We start from the raw sequence: 24130 nt of genomic DNA, 5'->3' as shown, positions 1-24130 counted from the left end.
ACAAGAAAACCAGCCACTTCCTACTCAGAAACAGTCCCTGCATAGAAAGAGAGACAACCCAGAAGTCACACGCCATGTATAAGTTCACCTGTAAACTAGGAAACTGTAAAGTCCTCCCTTCAACTTAAATCGGCATGACGATGACGAAGCTGTCTCGACGGCTCACGTGCCACCAAACACCAGGAGCCACAAGAATACACTTACAGCAGCAGCACGGCATCAAGATCACGAGAAAAGACCTGGAAGAAATCACTAAAATTTTAGATATGTTTACAGATACGAGACGCCTTGCAATGCTTGAAACAGTGTACAAAAAAATAATTCAACCCTAGGCTCAATGTACAGGCCGAGGATTTACAGGCTCTGCCAAGCATGAGAAGGGACTAAACACCGCCGGCAAAGACTAAGCTCACCAGCCAACCAGAGGTAACCACCCAGCGTCTCCTCTCCCCTCACTGACCATCCTGGTGAACTAGCCTTCAACTTTGCTATCCTCCACGATCTAGAGCAGTTGGTGCAACACCCTACTCGTATTCCTGACCGTCTTGGATATACGACCAACATTCTTAACATTTTCCTCACCTCTAATCCTGCTTATGCTGTCACCCTCTCTTCTCCGATCACAATCTCATATCTGTATCTTGCCCTATCGCTCTAATCCCTCCTCAGGATTCCCCTAAGTGAAGGTGCCTCTGGCGTTTTGCCTCTGCGAGTTGGGAAGACCTGAAGAGGTATTTTGCTAATTTTCCTTGGAATGACTACTGCTTCCGTGTCAGAGACCATCTTTGCGTGTCGAGCGCATAACAGAGGTGATAGTGTCTGGTATGGAGGCGTACATTCCTAACTCTTTTTTCTCGAATTAAACCTTCCAAACCTTGGTTAAACACAGCTTGTTCTCATGCTATACATGATAGAGAGGTGGCCCACAAAAGATACTTAAGCCTTCCATGATCAAAGTTTTATGCGCTTTATATTTCTGCCCGAAACCATGCCAAGTCTGCTCTCCAACTATCCAAAAACTCCTTCATTAATACAGTGTCAAAATTTTTCAAGATCTAACTCCCCTCGTGACTTCTAGCATCTAGCCAAAAATATCTCCAGTAACTTTGCTTCTTCTTTCCCTCCTTTATTTCAACCAGATGGCACCACTGCTTTCACATCTATCTCTAAAGCTGAACTCTTCGCTCAAACCTTTGCTAAAAACTCTACCTTGGACGATTCTAGGCTTATTCCTCCCTCTCCTCCACCCGCTGAATACTTCATGCTACCTATTAAAATTCTTCGCAATGATGTTTTCTATGCCCTCGTTGGCCTAAACACTCGGAAGGCTTATGGACCAGATGGGGTCCCTCCTATTGTTCTCCGAAAATGTGCTTTTGAGCTTATACCTTGCCTAGTCAAACTCTTTAAACTCTGTCAACATCTACCTTTCCTTCTTCCTGGAAGTTTGCCTAGATTCAGCCTGTTCCTAAAAGGGGTGACCGTTCTAATCGCTCAAACTACCGTCCTATTGCTTTAATTTCCTGCCTATCTAAAGTTTTTTAATCTATCTTCAACAGGAAGATTCTCAAACAGCTATCACTTCACAACCAAGTATGGGTTTTGTCAAGGCCACTCTACTGGTGATCTAGGTTTCCTTGCTGAGTTTTGGTCATCCTCTTTTAGATAATTTGATGAAACCTTTGCTGTTCCCTTAGATATATAGAGTTGCCTTGGATTGATAGAGTCTGGCACAAAGCTTTGATTTTCAAACTACCCTCCTACGGCTTCCATCCTTCTCTCTGTAACTTCATCTGTTCTATTCTATTAACAGTGGTATTCGTATTCCTCAGGGTTCTGTCCTGTCACTCACTCTCTTCTTATTATTCATTAATGACCTTCTAAATCAAACTTCTTGTCATATCCACTCCTACGCTGATGATACCACCCTGCACTTTTCCACGTCTTTTCATAAACATCCAGCACTTCAGGAAGTAAACATTTCACACAGGGAAGCCACAGAACGCCTGACTTCTGATCTTTCAAATATCTCTGATTGGGGCACAGCAAACTTGATTTTGTTCAATGCCTCAAAAACTCAATTCCTCCATCTCTCAACTTGTCACAACCTTCCAGACAACTATCCCCTCTTCTTCAGTAACACTCAACTGTCCCCCCTCTTCTACACTGGACATCCTCGTTCTGTTCTTTACTTATAATCTGAACTGGAAACTTCATATCTCATCTCTAGCTAAAACAGTTTCTATGAAGTTAGGTGTTCTAAGACGTCTCCGCCAGTTTTTCTAACCCCGTCCCCCGCTGCTAACTGTGTACATGGGCCTATCCATCCATGTATGAAGTATGCTTCACATGTCTGGGGTGGTTCCACTCATACTGCTGTTCTAGACAAGGTGGAATCAAAAGCTTTTTGTCTCATCAACTCCTATAAATGACTGTCTTCAGCCTCTCTCTCATCCCCGCAATGTTGCATCTCTAGCTGTCTTCTACCCCTATTTTCATGCTAACTGCCCTTCTGATCTTGCTAACTGCATGCCTCCCCTCCTTTCGCGGCCTCGCTGCACAAGCCTTTCTTCTTCCTCTCACCCCTATTCTGTCCACTTCTCTAATGCAAGAGTTAACCAGTATTCTCAATCATTCACCCCTTTCTCTGGTAAACTCTGGAACTCCCTGTCTGTTTCTGTATGACTTGAATTCCTTCAAGAAGGAGGTTTCAAGACACTTATCCTTCACTTATCCTTTTCTGGGCATCTCAGTTTTTTTTTTTGTTGTTGCCCTTGGCTAGTATCCTTCCTACATAAAAAAAAAAATTAATAAATAAAAAAAAAAAAAAAAAACAGATCGGCTCTCGCTGCAACATCCACCTGGAAAAGCAGACAGGCCACACAAACATTTTCCGAATAACGTAACGCAACAGAAACCGGATTCAGCACTAGCTCTAGGCGAAGGAGCATCTCGGCCCTGATCAGCAAGTCACCCCAGACAGAGAATCTCAGTACCTCTTGTGGCCCTCAAGACCACTCCATTTCTGAATGATTCAGCAAATACTGGAGGGGAAAAGATAACACTCTCCAAGACAGATCTGAAAGATCTGAAAGACCTTTGCATCGACAATTGCAGCCATGCTAGACAAAGACATACAACCGGAAACACTAGCGGATATGACCGACTATATCGTCGTGACTATCAGGCGGAAACAGTCAACCAAACCCAAGAAACTCACGCCAACACAAGATCCTGAACTCAATTCACCAATGGAACGCACAGATGCACACCAGCAAATGACAATGACTCAGCAACGGACACCAGGGTTGATATCCACATGAGTCCAAATAGAGGAAGAGAAAGCAGCACTTGGGGATCACGTCGATGACTGCAACCAGAAAAACAACATCCAAATCTTGCAGTGAAACATAAACGGGACGAGACGGGACGAGAAGTAGGCACAACCAACTAATGGCAGACGACTACCAGCACAAGCGTGATGTCATTCTACTACAGGAAACATTACAAAGGGTAAATACGAAGGTCAATTTCATCGGATACACAGTTTATCATCTGCCAGCAGACGACGAACCGCTACAGGAATGCACTACACTACTAATACTATACCAAGCAAAATATTAGAGCAACCTATTTATTGTGAAGGAGCTGAAGTACTCGAGGTAACGATCCAGACAAGAGGAGAATTAATAATCACTTACAATGTCTACATGCATCCTGCTCGAGAAAGCATAGACTTCAGTGAACTTGCCATGTGCACCATCTCCAAGGATTTTTCGGCGGGGATTTTAATGCCCACCATGAACAATATATTTGGGCACCATCTGGCTGACATGATGGTCAACATCCCCGAAGCCACTCTCCTTAATACCACAGAACCAACGCATATAGCAGGTGGTGTACTTGACCCTTTATTTGTTTCCTAAAATGTAAGCCAAGGAGCAACATGGAATATTCACCCCTACCTCGCCAGTGACCATTTTGCTATGATCATCACAGTCCAAGCAAATAGACTTAAGAGAATCGCTCCACAAGCCAGATGGAATGTCAAAAAAAGCAAACTGGATAGCCTTCGAAGAGGCACTCCGAAATCACCTCAGCTATCCAACAGAACACAACACGATGGACGAGATAGAATAGCATCTCATCGAGGCCTTCACCCACGCCGCGGACCAAGCCATCCCTCTCATGAAAGACCCCCAGCAAACACTTTAAGGACCACTGGTACTACAATGATAGAGTCAAGGAATATAACCACAGAATAAAGTAAGCAAGGAAACTCAATCGCTGACACAACATCGAAACAACACGAAACCTACTCAGAACAGCGATACGCAACAGAAGGGAGTGGACCAAGAAAATCAAAGGAGGGAAATGGCTCGAATGGTGTGGCAACAGAGACGCCCACACAAGACTCAGCAAGCTGTGGAAGCACATCCATACGGCAGCCGGACAACAATCCTGAACAGACCCCACATATCCTAATCCTGCCGGAAGAGATCAATAACTCATAACCGAGCTCACACAGAGCTAGCACCACTCAGTTACCTACAATAACACAAAAAAGATTACAAGATCGGAAATGACAACAGAACTACATCAAAGAAGCATGCTTACAGGCCAGACCAACTGATGTACAATTCACACAGGCCGAACTGAAATAGGCACTACACTTAAAACCAGACACTGCTGCAGGAACAGACTAAATTACTTACTCCATGATCCGACATGCAGGACCTGAGGGCCTCACTGCACTACTCCATTGGCATGGAAAGAGGCCACCATACTCCCAATACCAAAACCGAGAGAACCTGGTAAGACACGACTGCTGCTAAGCTGTTTAGGTAAGACAGCGGAAAAAGAGTTTTGAAGAGATTGCATTGAACTGTCGTGTCATTGCATCCCAACATCTATGCCTATAGACAAGGATCTGGAACTCGTCACTGCCTCACAGACATCCTCACCACCATATCTGACAGGAAAGCCGTGGTCAATTTTTTTCACCTCGAAAAAACCTTTGAGCTAGCCAATGCCAACGCGATCATAACAGCATTATCTGAGAAAGATGTTAGAGGGTGCCTCTTAAAATGGACTCGAAACTTCCTCCACAACAGACGATCACGTGTCAGGTTTAAAGAACATCTATCTGTTTATGAAACCTTGAAGAATGGCACACCTCAGGGAAGTATACTCAGTCACTTCCTCTTCAACGTACTCATGGAAAGGCTGGTGACGACACCAATTCCAGCCGGCTGCTAGGTTCTCTGCTATGCAGACGACATAGCAATGGTATCGACTGGTCAATACAACGTCACAAGCGCTCAAAGGGCTCTAACAGCTATTGCAGAGAAATGCATGGATATGGGGCTTAATATAAACCTCCTCAAAATCAAAGCAGTCAGCTTCAAGACAAGCAGAACCCCACCTCCACTGAGGATGAACGATATCGAATGGTGATCGACACAACAGTATCTTCGAGTATGGATGGACAAGAAATTGTGCTTCAACACCCAACATCGTAGTCATCAAGGAAAGAACAAAAACGAGACTGAGAATCATGCGTAAGATAACATCTACTGATCTACTGATTCTGTATGCAAGCAGTCCGCTCTATCATCGATTACGCAGCTCCAATTCTTTTAAAAACGACTCTTTCCCAGTTGGCCACTCAGGAAAAAAATCCAAAACGAGGTACTCAGAATAATTCTGGGTGCCCCGCACTGGACAAAGTCATGCAACCTCAGAGCAGAGTCAGGACTGCCATCTGTAACTCGGAATCCACGCCATGAACACAGCCCTAATATGGAAAACTGTAAATCAAGAGAGGTACGCTCCATTGCTACGAAGTGTACACAGCAAGCCCTTCATCAAGATGAAGGCCTCTTCAGAAGAAATAACCTGGCAAGAAAAATAGAAAAAGGCATCAAGTCACTACAAGTAGAGTTAGTCTTCCTGCACCACACAACTGACCGCCCACACCCAGCTTATAAAGAAAATCCTCCATGGGCACCGCCACTTCTGACCATCAAAATAACATAGCTAACCGGGAAAAGGATAACCTGAATAGAAATTACCTGGCCTGGCAAACACATCAACTGCTTGTTGGTGGGGAATCACAGGGCATGGAAGTTTACTATACTGATGGCTCTGTGGACTCACAACACAGGCAGAGCAGCTGCTGCCTTCGTTCACTAGGACGTGACAGCACACCATCGCCTCTGATGGAGCATCAACTCTTCAGGAAGAACTTGCCGCCATACTGAAAGCGATTGAACACGCCATATCTATAGAGAGAAGTGCCACCATAAACACCGACTCAGTGGCGCCACTGCAAGCCCTGAAGAGCGACAACATCACGAACAACATTAATATCATCACTTCCATCCACGCAAAGGCGAGTTCAGTGAGAGATTTGGGAAATCATGTCACTCTCAACTGGATCACAAGCCACACCGGAATCGAGAGGAATGAGGCAGCAGACCAAACGGCAAGAGACGCCTTACTGCTTCCACGTGTGACACTACACACACCAAAGACCATGTCACAACTTAAAAATTCACTTCATCATGGAGGTGAAATCAAAAGCTGCAAGGGGGCTCCCAAAGTGCAATGTGGTACACGACCACGACGAAGGATACGCCACACCTCGATCATACACTACCTAAACACACGCGCACAAGATTGCACAGACTACGCCTAGAACAAAAATGCAAGTCAAAAGCACTGAATTTACTACCGCAAACATGTGTCCACTGCGAGCATTAGTCCGATGCCCCATTACTACACTATGTAGAGGAGTGCATTGAAATTGCTCCATTCTTCAGGAGGGAAGCAGAAACTGCGCCACACATCCTACTACACACAGATCCCCAAACGCGACATCTGTGAACAGATACCCGCCTCCAAAATACACAACCGCTCCTTGTCGAGGCAGCCGTTGTCGGTGTATTTCCACTTAGCAGGTATTTATTTACTTATTTATACATATGAAGAAACAACCACGTCAACATGCTTCCGAATCTCACACTTGTGGGCCGCCATCAAGGCGTAAAGGCCCGCGTCACCACCCATATTACGGGGGGTGACAAACCAAAAAGGAAGGAAGAAAGGAACATGTCCAGTCATTCCACAGTTAAGGAACCCGAAATCGCGATATAGCAAGCATGACTAGCTACGGCGAAGTCATCAACCAAATTTCAAAAGAGAATAAGACTCTTATAAGATATAAAGAAAATATCTTTAAGAAAATAAATACTGACCTAGCGATCACATTTCATGAAACATGTGAAAGAGAGAATTTCCTACCCATATATACGCTCTCTCTCTCTCTCTCTCTCTCTCTGTCTTTATATATATATATATATATATATATATATATATATATATATATATATATATATATATATATATATATATATATATATATATATATATATATATGCGTTCTCTCACAGGAAGCTCGGCCTTAAAGAAAATGGAGGTCATCCGTTCAATGTACCTGATAAACTGTACCATCAGAAATCGATCTAAATGGGTTGAGGAAATGGTGTAGTTACCAGGAGCACAAAGAACTTAAAGTGATCTCGGGACTTGTCCATCATTATGGCCTCGATGTGTAAGGCACAGTATGTTATCCTCTCGTTCAAGGATTTTATTTCATCCAGAAGCCTCTAATGCCTAATGATCAATTTCTCAGACCAATTTCTCTGTACTTCAGTGGTCTCAAAGGGAGCATTATGCATATATTTATATAATAAAAAAAAAAGAATCCCTTTTGATTCTGCACTAATAATCTGATCAATGATTATTCATGTCATGTGTTTAAGAAAAAATGCGTCTATCTTTATCTGAATTTATGAAACTTGAACCTGTCTTTCAAATCTCCTTTTAACTTGCAATATTCTGATTAATGCAAAATTCTAAAGTTCTATATTCTTCTTGTATGGGACACTACCCAGCCTTTGTGTCTTTTGAATCATAAACCTCTGCGTTAATAGTCCTGCTTTCTTGCTTCGTTTTATTGTTTTCTGTAATGGTGATCTTAGCAAGTTGTAAATGTTTCTTTACTGTGTTATTACCAGACCCTCACTCTTTATCGTTTAAGCATCTATTAGGTGGATTTTCTCTACTAGCTGTTAATACTCGTATTTTGCATTTGTTGATGTCAAACTACATTCACCATGTATCTACGTATTTCAATAACATAGTTTTGAAGGGCGGTTAAATCGGAATCTGACATGATTATGCCACTTGTCCTGAAAAATAAATAAATAAATAAATAAATAAATAAATAAATAAAAATAATAATAGTAAACAAAAGTTATCCCTGTGGTATTTTAACTCGAATTTGTCACGTATTGTAATTAATTCATTAATTTATATATTACTTGACAACCATCTAATCCAGTCAAAAATTTTCTCATATGTTAAATGTGCATTAACCTTACGAGAATCCAGACATATAGTCATAATCATAACCATTACTTGTCTATTTATTTGTTTTATTTTTTTTTCTATAGCTCATATCGGTCAATAAATGGAATACGTTTCATATATATAGCGATCCACCCCTACCACTCTGTTTTATAGGGTGAAATCGAAAGCATTTCCTCCTTTCAATTCCTCTCCTCTGACTTAATGTCTTTATCCTCTTTCTCATTGCCGCAATGTCGCATCTCTTGTTATCTTCTAACATAAATTTCACGCTAACTGCTCTTCTGATCTTATATATTATATGCCTCTGTTCCACCTGCGGCCTCGCTGCTCTACTTTTTACTTTCTTTCACCCCTATTCTTTCCATGCCTCTAATGCAAAAGTATTCTTGATCATTCATCCCTTTTCTGGTAAACTCTAGAACTTCCTGCCTATTTGTGTATTTCCCCTTGATATGACTTTCAAGACACTTATCATCCAATTTTTTTTTTTTCTTGACTACGCATTGGCGACTGTCACTTCAGTGGACCTTTCTTCGAAGATTTTGTTGCCTTTGGCCGGTGACACTCTTACATAAAAAGAACACACACACACACACACACTCTAATCCTCTCTTCTCCTTTGGGCTCCTCCGATCACGATCTCATATCTGTATCTTGTCCTATCGTTCCAATCCCTCCTCCGAATCTCCCTAAGCGGAGGTGCTTCTGGCGTTTTATCTCTATTAGTTGTGGGGACCTGAGGAGGTATTATGCTGATTTTCCTTGGAATGATTACTGCCTACGTGTCAGAGACCCGTCTCTGTGTGACGAGCGCATAACAGAGGTGATAGTGTCTAGTATGGAGCCGTACATTCTTCACTCTTTTTCTCGACCTAAACCTTCCAAACCTTAATGTACTTGAGCCTTTAATCACCAGAATCTCATGCACTTTATATTTCTGCCCGGAACCATGCTGAATCTGTTCTCCAACTCCTTCATTAATAGATAGTAATTGTCAAAATCTTTCAAGATCTAACTCCCTTCGTGACTTCTGGCACGGAGCCAAAAAAATCTCCAATAAATTTGCTTCCTCTTCTTTCCCTCCTTTATTTCAACCAGATGACACCACTGCTTTCACATCTATCTCTAAAGCCGAACTCTTCACAGAAACCTTTGCTAAAAAACTCAACAGTGGACGATTCAGGGCTTGTTCCTCCTTCTCCACCCTCTGACTACTTCATGCTACCTATTAAAATTCTTTGCAATGATATTTTCCATGCCCTCGCTGGCCTCCCTCTTATTGTTTTCCGAAACTGCGCCTCCGTGAACAATACTAAGTTTGCTCTGCTCCAGTCGTAAATTTTAGAGAGATCAGAAGTTATGTATTGTGTGGCTTCCTTGCGTGAACTGTTTACTTCCTGAAGGGTTGGACGTCTATGAAAAGACGTGGAAAAGTGCAGGGTGGTATATTCAGCGTAGGAGTGGATAAGACAAGAAATATGGTTTAAGAGGTCATTGATGAATAATAGGAAGAGAGTAGGTAACAGGACAGAACCCTGATGAACACCACAGTTAATAAATTTGGAGAAGAACAGTGACTGTCTACCACAGCAGCAATAGGATGGTCAGAAATAAAACTTGAGATGAAGTTGCAGAGAAAACGGTAGAAGCCGTAGGAGGGTAGTTTGGAAATCAAAGTCTTATGCGAGACTCTATGAAAAGCTTTTGATATGAATAAGGCAACAACTAAAATTTCATCAAAATCTCTAAAAGAGGGTGACCTAGACTCAGTAAGGAATCACAGAAGATCACCAGTAGAGCGGCCTATGCAGAAACCATACTGGTGATCAGATAGAAGATTGCGAAGTGATTGATGTTTAAGAATCTTCATGTTCAGGATATATTAAAAAGATAAAAACTTTAGATAGGCAGGAAATTAAAGCAATAGGACGGTAGTTTAAGGTTTTAGAACGGTCACACTTTTTAGGAACGGGCTGAATGTAAGCAAACTTCCAGCAAGAGGGAAAGGTAGATGTTGACAAAGTTGAAAGAGTTTGCCTAGGCAAGGTGCAAGCACAGAGGCGCAGTTTCAGAGAATAGGAGAAACCCCCTCAGGTCCATACGCCTTCTGAGGGTTTAGGCCAGCGACAGCATGGAAAACATCATTGCGAAGAATTTCAATAGGTAGCATGAAGTAGTCAGAGGGCAGAGGACGGGGAGGAACGAGCCCTGAATCCTCCAAGCTAGAGATCTTAGTAAAGGTTTGAGCAAAGAGTTCAGCTTTGGATATGAGATAGCAGTGCTGCCTTCTGGTTGAAATAAAGGAGGAAAAGAAGAATGTTTGGAGATGTTTTTAGCTAAATGTCCGAAGTCAAGAGGAGAGTTACTCATAGATCTTGAATGATTTTGATACTTTCTATTAATGAAGGAGTTTTTAGCTTGTTGAAGAACAGCATGGTTCCAGGAAGAAATATAATGTGCATGAGATTCTGGTGATGGAACGTTCAAGTGCCTTTTGTGGGCCACCTCTCTATCATGTATAGCACGAGAACGTGCTGTTAAACTAAGATTTGAAAGAGTGAGGAGTGTACACCTCCATGCCAGACACTATCACCTCCGGTATGCGATCGGCACACAGAGACGGGTCTCTGACACGGAAGCAGTAGTCATTGCAAAGAAAATCAGCATATTACCTTCTCAGGTCCCCCCAACTAGCAAAACTATGCAAGACGCCAGAGGCACCTCTGCTTAGTGGGATGCTGAGGAAGGATTGGAGCGACAGGACAAGATGCAGATATGAGATTGTGATTGGAGATCCTAACAGAGAAGAGAGGGTAACAACATAACCAAAAAGATTAGAGGTTAGGAAGAGGTCAAGAATGATGGGCGTATTTCCAAGACGGTCAGGAATACGAGTAGGGTGTTGCACCAATTGCTATAGGTCGTGGAGGATAGCAATGTTGAAGGCTAGTTCACCACGATGATCACTGAAGGGAGAGGAAAGCCAAAGCTGGTAGTGAACATTGAAGTCTCCAAGAATGGAGATCTCCGCAAAAGGGAAGAGAGTCAGAATGTTGACAACTTAACTTAGGAAGTTAAGTAGTCAAAGAATTTGTTGTAGTCAGAGGAGTTAAGTGAGATGTATACAACAAATTAATTTAGTTTAAGAGTGACTCTGTAGTCGTACCAAGATGGTGGAAAACTCAGAAGATTCAAGAGCGTGGGCACGAGAGGAGGTTACGTGGTTGCGCATATAAATGCAACATTGAGCTTTGGATTGAAAATGAAGATAAAGAAAGTAGGAGGGAACAAAAAGAGGGACTACTCTCTGTTACCTCAGACACCTGTGTTTCGGTGAGGAAAAGATGAAATTAGTAGAGGAGAGGTGGTGTTCTACAGATTAAAAATTAGATCTAAGACTGCGAATGTTGCAGAAGTTAATGAAGAAAAAGTTGAGGGGGGGTGTCAAGACACTTAGGGTCGATACCAGAGAAGCAGTACGACATAGGGACATTTATGGTCCCTACCCCAGATGGGGGACTCCGAGGCTGGTGTTTACTTTGCTTTCAAAAAAAATAGGAGGCAAAAATTAAATTGCCATGTAGTTATTTTCTCCCGGCATATATTTTCAGACCGTGAAGAGACAAGTTGCCATTTTGTAAAATGTGCCGCTCACGGCACATTGCATATATATTGCATATATATATATATATATATATATATATATATATATATATATATATATATATATATATATATATATATATATATATATATATATATATATATATTCTTGAAAAAAAAAAGTAGCCATGGATGGTTAGCCGATCCAATATACTATTTGCTAGACAATATTGTAGATGTTGCTTTTATTTTACTTACAGCCTGTACTGGTGGCAGCAGTGATGCAGAAAGTGACCCATGCTCCATGGCTATAACAACACGCTCATTGGGCCTCTCGCAGCATTATTCTGGATACAATGACTGGCGAGTTAATGATAACTTTTTAGATTGGCATGGAGCAGAGGATAAACAGGGTCTCCACCTGGGCCAACCACCATATGGCTCTCCGTCTGTGTGGACTTCAAATGTTAACACCAGTCCTGGTTACCAGTCACTCAACACGTATGTATACTGATATCCCCCCTCCTCCAACACACACACACACACACACACACACACACACACACACACACACACACACACACAAATAAATAAATAAATATATTTAGTTATTTCCTTCCCTTATTTATGTGTAGAAAATAAATTGTCAAAAAATAATTAGTAATGTGATTATGAATTTTAATAAATGATTATCAGCACCATTTTTTCGGGAAATATATATATATAATATATATATATATATATATATATATATATATATATATATATATATATATATATATATATATATATATATATATATATATATATATATATATATATATATATATATATATATATATATTTTGATAGTGTGTTGCTCGCCGCTCAGGAAGCACATTCAGTTCAGTATTTCAACTAGCCAAAAAATCTCATTAACAGAAAGTGTCAAAATCTTTCAAGATCTAATACCCCTCGTGACTTCTGGCATCTAGCCAAAAATATCTTCTGCTTCTTCTTCTTTCCCTCCTTTATTTCAACCAGATGGCACCACTGCTATCACATCTATTTTATCTATCTTCGCTCAAACCTTTGCTAAAAAATCAACCTTGGATGATTCAGGGCTTGTTCCTCCGTCTCCTCCACCCTCTGACTACTTCATGTTACCTACTAAAATTCTTCGAATTGATGTTTTCCGTGCCCTCGCTGGCCTAAACCCTTGAAACACGTTTGGACCTGATGGGGTCCTTCCCTTTGTTCTCCGAGACTGCGCCTCCGTGCTTGTACCTTGCCTAGTCAAACTCTGTCAACATCTACCTTTCCTTCTTCCTGGAAGTTTATCTACATTCAGCCTTTTCCTAAAAACGGTGACCGTTCTAATCCCTCAAACTACCGTTCAATTGATTTAATTTCCTGCTCTGAAGTTTTTTAATCTATCCTCAACAGCAAGATTCTTAAACATCTATCGCTTCACAATCTTCTAGTTGACCGTCAGTATGGGTTCCGACAAGCCACTCTACTGGTGATCTTTTGGCTTTCCTTACTAAGTCTTGGTCATGTTCTTTTAGAGATTTTCGTGAAACTTTTACTGTTACCTTAGACATATCATAAGTTTTAGATAGAGTCTGGCACAAAGCCTTGTTTTCAAAACTACCCTCCTATGACTTCTATCCTTGTCTCTGTAACTTCATCTGAAGTTTCCTTTCTGAGCGCTCTATTGCTGCTGTGGTAGACGATCACTGTTGTATTTATATATATATATATATATATATATATATATATATATATATATATATATATATATATATATATATATATATATATATATATATATATATATATATATATATATATATATATATATATATATATATATATATATATATATATATATATATATATATATATATATAGTGTCGCTGGAGGCTGCCTGTGTCCGAGTTGTTGATGAATGTCAGGTGTTGGGCAAGAGATGTATAGTATGTGTTAATGGATGCCAGCTTCCTCGAAGCGACAAGGTATCGGGTATTATGAGAAGTGAATGCACATGGGAGCAGTTGATGGGACCGGTGGCGCTGGCCCAGTGGCACGTTGGCCGGACTCATGTTGGAGCCGTGGTTTGTTTAGCTCCGTTTAGCGTGTGTTTAGCTCCGTGTGTGGGGATAGGTGTGCTGCGTACTGGAAAGGAGCAGCTGTCAACTCGCTGTTGCGATACATATGTCATCAAGGAACCGGCGGGAGAAGTGCAGAGTAATAGTAATGTTGCATTTGACAGTGAGAGGCATACTTGGTGGTATCACACCCAGGAAGTACTATTTTTTTTTTTTAAGAGCGGCAAGATGGCCTCCCTTAGTTCTGCAAAGGAAGTGGCAGTTTTATTTTGTCATTTTTATAGCTGTGGCACGGAGGCTCCACGGAGCCGGAAGCGGGCAAGCGAGATTAATGATGTGGATAGGGCAGGCCCGAGTGAGAGCAATGTTTAGCCAGTAAGTATTTTGCCTGGCCCTGCCGTGATGATGATGCACCGGAAGACTACGATCCCTGGTGGGCTCATTGTGTGTTGCAAGGAGGCAGGGATGTCATTGTTGCATGGTGACCCTGAAACTTGTATGGTGTGAAGGAGATACAGAGGGAGTACGTTGTGTAGTAGAGAGAGGATGAGAGGTGAGAGTTGGCGAAGTAGTGAAGGCAGAGGACCGAGAAGACCACGGAGACGGAGGGGGAGTGGTGTCACAGAAGACGCTGGAACAGCTGTAGCTGCTGTAGAAAAGTGATGACTAAAAATTGCACGCCGATGTTCCCGTGAAGACCACAGATCCTGGTGTAGAACCGAAGACGGGTCTGGGCGGAGGAGTAGGAGAAAGAAGAAATGGCACTCTGAGTTGAAGGGCCTAGTGGGAGCCCTATTATTTCTAGTTGTGTAATCATTATTCATGTCATGGCTATATTAGCCTTTCATTGATGTTTTGTGATGAGTACGTATCACTTGTTTAAGTCTGATGATGTGTCCGATGGGCTGAGTGTACATTTTGAAGTGTGTGTATTCCTAAAATTTTCGTAAGCTTTCGTATATCTCTCGAAAATTTTTATTTATGAGGGGGCTTTTTGTTTACAGCGAGATAACGCAATACAAAATGAAGGAAGTAGTAAAAATTAATAGGAAAAAAAAAATAATGAAAGAGGGGAGAAAGAGAGAGAGAGATGAGGAGAGGCAGACCAGGGACAAGACTTAGACGCGTCCTGGACGCATACCCAGCTCTTAAAAAAAAAAAAAAAAAAAAAAAAAAAAAACGTCGCAGTCACTCCTATTCCCCACCTAAATCTTACTTGTCCTTATCCATTCAATATGAGTCTCATTCAGTATTTAGTAGTCTAATGGACCACACTCGACAAGAGACGAATTCGCTTGTAAACACTAAACATGGTGAAAGCGCAGAGGTGATAGTGTTTACAAGCGAATTCGTGTCTTATCGAGTGTGGTTCATTGGAAACCAAAGGAAGACTTTATTAAGGTAACGGAGATCACATAAAATGTAACAATAATGATATGAGTATTTAAACCGTTCCAAGAAACCATTAGCCAAATGAATACACCATCTACCGAATTCATCTTCAGAGATGCGTGATGCTCACTCCGTGATGGCAGGGCTCAAATGAGGCATCAAACCTCACGTCTGGCATGCTGTTCAAGCATGCGCTGATCTCAAGTTTTGGATAGACCTCGAGTGAACTTACACCGGTGTAGTTCACTCGAATCGTACGACTGGTATACTGTTCACGCATGCGCAAGACTTGGGTAGACCTAATAAACCTAATAAACCTACAGTGCCCTACACCTGGAGCAGCGAGGCCCAAGGCCTCACCTAACTAAGCCTACCTAAACATTTATTAACGAAACTAACTTATGTCAAGATACTTAAGTTAGATTAGGTGTGGCTAAGTTTGGTTTTAGTCTGGATTGGTTTGATTTAGTTAGTGAAATGGGTTAGAGCGAAAAAGAGAGGGGATTCATTGGGCTGGAGCTACAGGACAGAGGACGGCATATTTAAACTTGCACCTTGAAACATGTTGCTATCAGAATAATGTTTAAGTAAATAGTAGTCGCATGACTGCAGGGATGGCTCCGTGCTGGCAAGGTTTATTGGTAATGTTTGTCGATACTGAATAGACTTGTTTGGACCTGTGTTGCTGTTCTGAGCCGAAGTGGGCAGTGCTTGCCGCCAAAGTAAATCCACACATATTCTTTTTGAGGTATAATATATTGGTAGATTCTCATTTCTGCAATTACTGCATTAACAAAATTTCTACTTTTAACTTCAAGGTGATAAGAATATACTACCTTACTATAGTGACAGTGTTTTTTAACCAAACGTTAGCGCTATTAGAAGCGGACGATACACCGCGTAGTTCCTTCTTATGAGTCGCTCATAACACAGGAGTCGCCTTTTCACTTTTTCTGTATGATTCACAAGTCTAGCTCCTGTGAGGAGATTTTGAAGTTATGAGTTCCTTTAAGACGAGCTTTTATGAAGTATTCTGCATACCAGCCCCGCAGCCTAGGCTAAATTTGATTGACTGGTTGGCTCTCATCAAGCATATTACTGGACGATCACGAGCAGCCGTCCTCTAGGCGCGTGAGCGAGGATTATGTTAATACAGCCTGCCACGTGCTTTGACATCCAGTGGATTCTCTATGGGTGATTTATAGCCTTACGACATATTTTCATGAAAAAGCTCCGTGCTTTACTTATATTTACATTTTGCGTTTGACATTTTGTAGAAAAGGCGTTTTTCTATGGTGAGATGGTTTATCCGAAAGTAATTTGATAAAATGCTGCAAATAACAGAGATAAAAGAAAAAAATATATTAAGATTGCGCTTCCGTTCTCTTCAATTCTTGACGATTTTTTTTTTTTTTTGTCTCACAGACATATGGTAAACATATTTGAGTCCTGTAATCATTGATATGTCCAATGGTATGAACTAAGATTATCTATTTCGTACAGGAGAATAATTTTAGCTTATTGTACAACGGGGCTGTTGCAAATCTGGCTTAGGCTTCAGATGTATGATTCCAATGAACAGACTGACACAGGGAATTGCCTCCGCTGAAGGCAATCCTATGTTTACGCAAATCACTTAAATTATTATAATTGTTATAGTATACAATCATCGAGGCTATACTCAAATACTCTTTTTCTGACTTTTTTTTTCAGGTTTGGGGAGGCCTACTGGATGCTAGATTTTGATCTTGACTGTTCACTCACAAATGGTGGGTGGTTTGTTATCAAAGGTTGGCTAAGTGGTGAAGCGGGGGAGTTTTCTGGCCTGGAGGAGGATGTGACTCAGCAGGTCTGTTCAGGTTCAGCTGGTGGCCCTCCACCCTTCCCCTCCTCTGGTCATATGGCTAAGTGTGGGCACATCAATATCTTTCATTATGACCGTGGAGACTGCACTATCAACAAATTTCCTTAGTACTTAGGCTTCAAGTTTTCTTTGCAAAATCCATACGTGCAAAGCTGGCAAAGATGAACACATCATGTTATTACATAACGTAATTGTAATTATGTATTTGGTATTTCTCTTAAAATTCATTACAGACGTAGTTGTTGGTATTTCTGCAGAACATTTCACTGTATTTTTCATTAAACAAGGTCCTGATATTTCTTGTGTATCTTTTTTTTTTTTTTCCAAATTACAGCAAGTATGATCAGGTCAAATGTAATGTTATACGTATGATTTGAGAGGCTGTTGTTGTGTAAAAAGAGTGGATGGCGATAGTAATGTATGAATGGAAAGTTTAATATGAGGTAAAAGTGAATGAGTAAATTATAGATTGGTAGATGTGACCAAATGCAGAACTCTGAAATGGTTTTGGCCATATGAAAACACTGGAGAAAGTGAAACGACAGTTAAGATATACAAATCTGAAGTATACCGTGTAGATATGAGAGGAACACCATTATCAAAGGACAGAGTAGGAATGAAGAGTGAAGTCTACATCAAACAAATAAGGGTTATTGTTGTGGCGTGGAGTACTCCCAAAGAAAGTGTCATAATAAATTAAATGAATGCGCTTACTCGTACGATATGTTTTATTATTACTTCTACTACTACTTAATTATTCATTATGTAGCATATATATATATATATATATATATATATATATATATATATATATATATATATATATATATATATATATATATATATATATATATATATATATATATATATATATAACTTATTAATTATTTTTATTATTATTACGTGCAGCGAGATACAGAACAGAGAAGCTGGAAGGGGAAAGATGGAAAGGGGAGGAAAGAGGAAAGAGAGCGAGTAGCATGGAATGCATGGCAAACAAGTTGAGGCTGGCCGTGTTTACCGTAAAAGTTTGTATAAATTTAAAGTTATCCTTTTTCACTTAATTTCTGAGAGTTGTATTAAACAGGACATAAAGTATAAGACCTGCTCTCTCCCACAGTATAGTAAATTTTTACTCAGCTCTCCAAATAGCCTCATAATTATTTATGGGATCTTTAATCTATGGGATCTTTAATCCAGCGATACTATACCGCCCAAAAGTTGGTAGCTTGATCATAAACTAGTCCTTGTTCTATTAATTCCAATTCTCTTTTCTCCTTTATGGTGTGATCATCTACACTACCATGTTTGCAAGTGTATGTTTCATTACCATGATAGAAATTGCTATCAAGCACACTATCTAAGGAAAATTTCAAACTGGGTATCTCAGAAACATAAATATTATAATCTTTAACACTATCAGAGACATGATACAAAGTGATGCAAACGTTATTACAGCTTTGACGTTCCCCATACTCTATTTTTTTTTTTTTTATGTAGGAAGGATACTGGCCAAGGGCAACAAAAATCTAATAAAAAAAAATGCCCACTGAAATGCCAGTCCCATAAAAGACTATGCTACCTCTTACACAATAACCAAATTGGTTTTCCAATAATTGAAGGTTGTCGACTGTTTTCACTACTTTTGGGAGTAACTGACAACAATCCAGCATATCTACCTTGCCTACAGGTCTGACCAACAAATGGGGCTGACTTGCAAAATTTTACAGTTTCTGTGAATCAACCCCCCTTACATCAGTTGTTATTTCCTCTAACCCATAAGCTTTGACCTGCCATATTTTGCCAAGACGATCCATTAGAGCAATGGTGTACTCCTTATTGAAACAGGTCTACACCACATTCCCTAGTTTGATTATGGTTATCTGAATGTCTCTTCCTGTTAATCCTAATTTTCTTGCCATTGAGTGGGTAATGACTGTAATGTCTGATCCACTGACCACTGTCCCACAAGCTTGTTATAGGGATGCCATTATGATACACAGAACTAACTATTAGCATTATTCTAGACTTCTTATGGTCATGTACCACCTTGTTAATGTGATACATGACGCCATTTACCCGTGCCCAATGTAATAAGGAGTGGTGCCACAGGCCACAGGCTTTGTTGTCTACCATTACACTACAACCCTCTTATTTTGTACAATCTCTTGCCAAATGTTGACCACTTATGCAACAGTAGAGTCCCTTCTTTTTTTTAGCATATCTAGTTTACCTTCATCACTTAATGACTCAAAATGATAACTGTCCTGTGTGTCATGAGTGTTGGTTTCGTGAAACCAACACCTGTACCTGTCATTTATGGGTCTTTTGGTATTGCCAGCTAAATCAGCTAGTGCCTTTGTAACATTAAGTAGCTGTCTCTCCATATTTGTCTGATTATTATGAATGTCTTTGATTCGAGCATGTATATCAGTTTCCTGAACTACTGCATTTGATATACTGTTTATGTTTGATCTAGTACTACTGATAATTGTAACTGCAGATCCCATGTATTAAATTTTTATTTTCTGAGTCAGTAAGTAATCCAGTAACTTTTTAAAACTCACTTTGCATGCATTCTTATTTTTGACAGCTTCTACATACATTATTACCATCCATTATCCTTTCTGTGTATGTGGCAAAACTCTTTCTACCAGTCCTAAGACATTAGTGGAATCCATCTCGGCTTCTAATTTAATTTTCTTCAAGTCTAGGTAGCATCTCCCAGCTACTTCCACAGTTTTAATTAATCCTTTATCATCACCCTCTACCAATGATTTTACTGCACGCAAGTTACTGATAATCAAGTCAACTATCTTTCTGTGGTTACCATACTTTTGTTCTAGCTTACTTAACATCTCGTTGTAATCATTCTCTAATCTCTTTACTGATTGCAATGCCTCACCTACCAAACATTGTCTTAAAGCGTATGAATCCTGTCCAAATGTGGGCACAACTAGTCTCTCATAATCATCTTTAACGTCAGGGAAATCCCTTACATCACCCAAAAAAAAAAAAAAAAAATGGGAGGATCATTTTTTTTTTTTTCACAATAAGTTTCTTTGGTAGTGCTTGCTGAATCTGATTCTGTTTAGCAGACTTTAAATTTTCCAAATCTGTTTTGAATTTGTTTATTATTATTACTATTATTATTATTATTATTATTATTATTATTATTATTATTATTATTATCATAATTGTTTTTTTTTTTTTTTTGCTTCCAACTCTGAAATATACTGGTCAGCCTCCTCTGTTAAATCCTTTTCTTCACACTAAGTTAAGTAACTCAATTAGTTCATCACTGATATCTTCAACATTCTTAAATGACAACTCAATCTCTTCATAAATACCCTGTAGTACTGTGATGGGTGCCTCATCACCGTGTGCTGTGGTGAAGAGGTTGGCTTTCCTAGTGAACTTGCCCTTGGACACTGCCCTTTTCCTCTTCAGCGCCTCAATCTCGTCGTCCTTACCCATCATGGAACAATGTTGAAATGGTTCACACTTAACTCGTTTTGTCGTTGTAATGTCATTTATTTCAGCCTGTGAAGATCAACACAGTCAATATGTATTGCAGTTTAAAGCATAAAATAAGATATAAAGAAAGGACCCTCAACATCAAACTTGAAGTTTGTAATGTATAGTCACATAATTTCACACTATTTTAATATGCATTCAATAAATCCAAACATATCACTCACGTTGTAACTTCCGAGAGTTTAGTGAGAAATGATAAGGGCCATGTTCACTAACCCCCACCAAACACCTGTAGGTCCTACACTATAGTGCTCAGCCATCCAAACAGCCGTCTCTGGCCTGCTAGTCCAGTCCTGCGTCACCACTTCTCCACTAGGGCTGGCTGGGATCTGAGTACTGGACCCGAATCCCATGGATCCTAGAAGAGCTGACGGATCCGATTATCGACGCTGGTACTCGAATCCACTGACACGAATACCACTCTCCGAGATGAGTACTCATACGACTACTCAGGATTCTTTTCCCCTTTAGCTTCGATATTCAATATGAACGTTATTTGTACTGACCATCGTATTTATAACGACCTCGATATTACCATAAAAGTTTTAGTCATACGTATGAAAAATATCTTAGCTAGCGATGTATAGCAGAAATTTAGTGTTGCCATGCACATACCTTTTTTTACGAACGCTGATTGGCTGCGCATGTGTGACGTCGGAGCTTATTTGGCAAGGGTATAATATCCCCCACTCACGCTGCACACACTTGCCATTCAGACCATATTGATAGTTTTATTAATATAAATCCTGACAGAGTGAACACTTTCCAAATAGTTAATCTAAACAGAATAAATACTGATAACTACCTCACCAGAGCAATTACTTTAGATGAAATCAAATCATATATACGAAGAGCAAAAAAGAAAGCCCCTGGGTCCACAAAAATAAATATACAGATATTAGAAAAATGCACATTTTAAGCATTAGAACACCTAAAAAACACTTTTAATCTATCCATCGGATACTTTAATCTATCCATCGGATACTTTCCTACTGTTTTTTAAAGAAGCAATCATTAAATTTATACCTAAAAAAGACAAAATTTGAAGAATCCTACCAATTATAGACCTATTTCTCTTCTGGAAGTCCCGTGTAAGATTTCTGAAAGAGCTATTTTAGCACGTCTAAATACCTTTTTATCTGAGAATAACATGCTAAAAGAGAGGCAGCATGGCTTTAGACCTTATAAAGGAACATCGACTGGTATAACAACAATGTATGAGTCGGTAGCCAATGCACTCGCAGATAAAAAAAAAAACACGTATATCTGGTTTTGAGAGACGTTGCGAAAGCTTTTGACAAGGTTTGGCACAATGGCCTGAAGTATAAAATATTAAGATTGGGACTCCTGGACATTTTTGAGAAATTCTATGTAATTTTCTGGATAATTGGAAAGCAAAAATAAATTTTGTTTGTGAATATAGTAGCTCTATAAGATTATTAAGTGTTGTCCCACAGGGAAGTGTATTATCACCAACACTTTACACACTGTATACAAATGACCTTACACCTCCTGAGTTTGGTTGCACAGATATTATGTATGCAGACGATACTACCCAAGTAATTTCATCACCCAACAAATCTAAACTTATGATAAAAGCAAAAGTAGAATGTGAAATCGGAAGAATAAATAAATTTGAAAGAATGTGGAAAATTAAAACAAGTGAAGGAAAGTTCAAAATTATCCCTATGGCACAATTTAAAACAAAGAAAATCATAGTCAATGGCACATAAATTGAAACAACAAATAATGGTAAACTTTTGGGATTAAATATCTCATTAACTGGATTTGTCTGTCATATAACTAAGATGACTAAGGAAGGAAAAGGAATTTTAACACAACTAAGACGGTTCCGTAATTTAACACCAAAAATTAAATCAGTATTAGTGAAAACGTTACGATGGATACTCCAGTCCTGGAGTATCTATCCATCCCAATATGTATGGCTTCTAATACCCAGAAAAGAAAAATACAAACTGTCTTAAATAAAGCAGTAAGATTCATACACTGTAATGAATCAGAAGAACTGAATACAATGGAGCTGCATCAAAAATATAATATCACTCTTCTGAATATATCGACTTATCATAAAGCGCAAAGAATATGGGCAACCATACAAGCAGGTGAACCGGAACAATACGAAATGTTAGTGACCCCACGCCCCAACACACACACGTGGTTCCCTAAATCTAGTGACATTGTTAGCTTGGAGCCTCCACAAGCAATTATTACTAGAACGTTTTATTTATTTATTTTTTTTTTTTTAGTTTTTCACAGATCCCAAAGGTGTCAGCAGCAGCAAGCAGCAGTTGGAGCAGCACTGGAACGGTAACTAACATGTTCTACGGATGGAGAAATGGAAATGGTCATCTCAGTGGAAAGAGAGCTCCCTGCTGAAGTATTCCTTCTTCCTTGTTCCTTTTGTCCATACTACATGAACATGTACCTGAAGTTTATATGTTTATGTCTTTATCTTTATTATCACTTTGCTAAATGAGATAATGTCCTATCATACTTATAAGTAATGTATTTTGCATAATAACCCCAGTTCTATTCATGTACCATAAATAAAAAAAACAATTTAATTAATGCAAATACTGATCACCCTCTATCACAGCACCTAGCAGTCTCTCTTGTTAGTGTTTAGTTGTGTCTCTTTTGGAGAGGGCAGCCTCGATATCAGATTGTTCATTGGGGCAAGCACATCATTCTCTCTCTCTCTCTCTCTCTCTCTCTCTCTCTCTCTCTCTCTCTCTCTCTCTCTCTCTCTCTCTCTCTCTCTCTCGCATAAGTTGGAGGCAAACTTACCCTCTCCAAAAGTCCGTGTCTTAGGGAGAGCTGAGTATCTACAGGTGCATTTGTGATTCTGTTGTAAATCTGAGTGTGTGCTGAGTGTTTGCTATTATAATAGATAAATAACTAAATAAATAAATAAATTATGAGCAATGTGGTTAGCCCACAAGTTATCTTTCTTCTTTCTTTCACCCCCTTCTCTTCCCACCCACTTTCTCTTTAGCTAGCTTTATATTTCTCTTCACCTCCCTTATAATTTTTTTTTTTAATTAATAAAAAAAAAAAAAAAACACTTGCACTAGCTCACTCAGTTCTCTGCCAGGCGCTGTGGAAGAAGGACGTCTCGTGTCGCGCTCCCACCAACGCCCAGCCGTTCTCTCCTTAGGACAGGAACAATTTTCTCAGCCAATCGTCT

At 39.8% G+C, this 24130-nt stretch overlaps 1 protein-coding gene across 1 annotated transcript in view; it reads left to right on the top strand.

Moving 5' to 3' along the window:
• The window catches only part of LOC135090457 (alpha-amylase-like), a 37041-nt gene extending 19360 nt beyond the window's left edge, over positions 1-17681 (top strand). The window contains exons 4-5 of the mRNA XM_063987195.1: positions 12300-12540; positions 17235-17681. Of these exons, the coding sequence (XP_063843265.1) occupies positions 12300-12540; positions 17235-17493 (500 nt within the window). The 3' untranslated portion in view covers positions 17494-17681. The remainder of the gene's footprint in view (positions 1-12299; positions 12541-17234) is intronic.
• Positions 17682-24130: the final 6449 nt, after the last annotated feature.

Source organism: Scylla paramamosain, chromosome 35, assembly GCF_035594125.1.
Source record: "Scylla paramamosain isolate STU-SP2022 chromosome 35, ASM3559412v1, whole genome shotgun sequence".
In the NCBI taxonomy this organism is placed as follows: domain Eukaryota; kingdom Metazoa; phylum Arthropoda; class Malacostraca; order Decapoda; family Portunidae; genus Scylla; species Scylla paramamosain.
The sequence above is the reverse complement of the archived record's forward strand: the minus strand, read 5'-3'. Positions and strand labels throughout refer to the sequence as shown.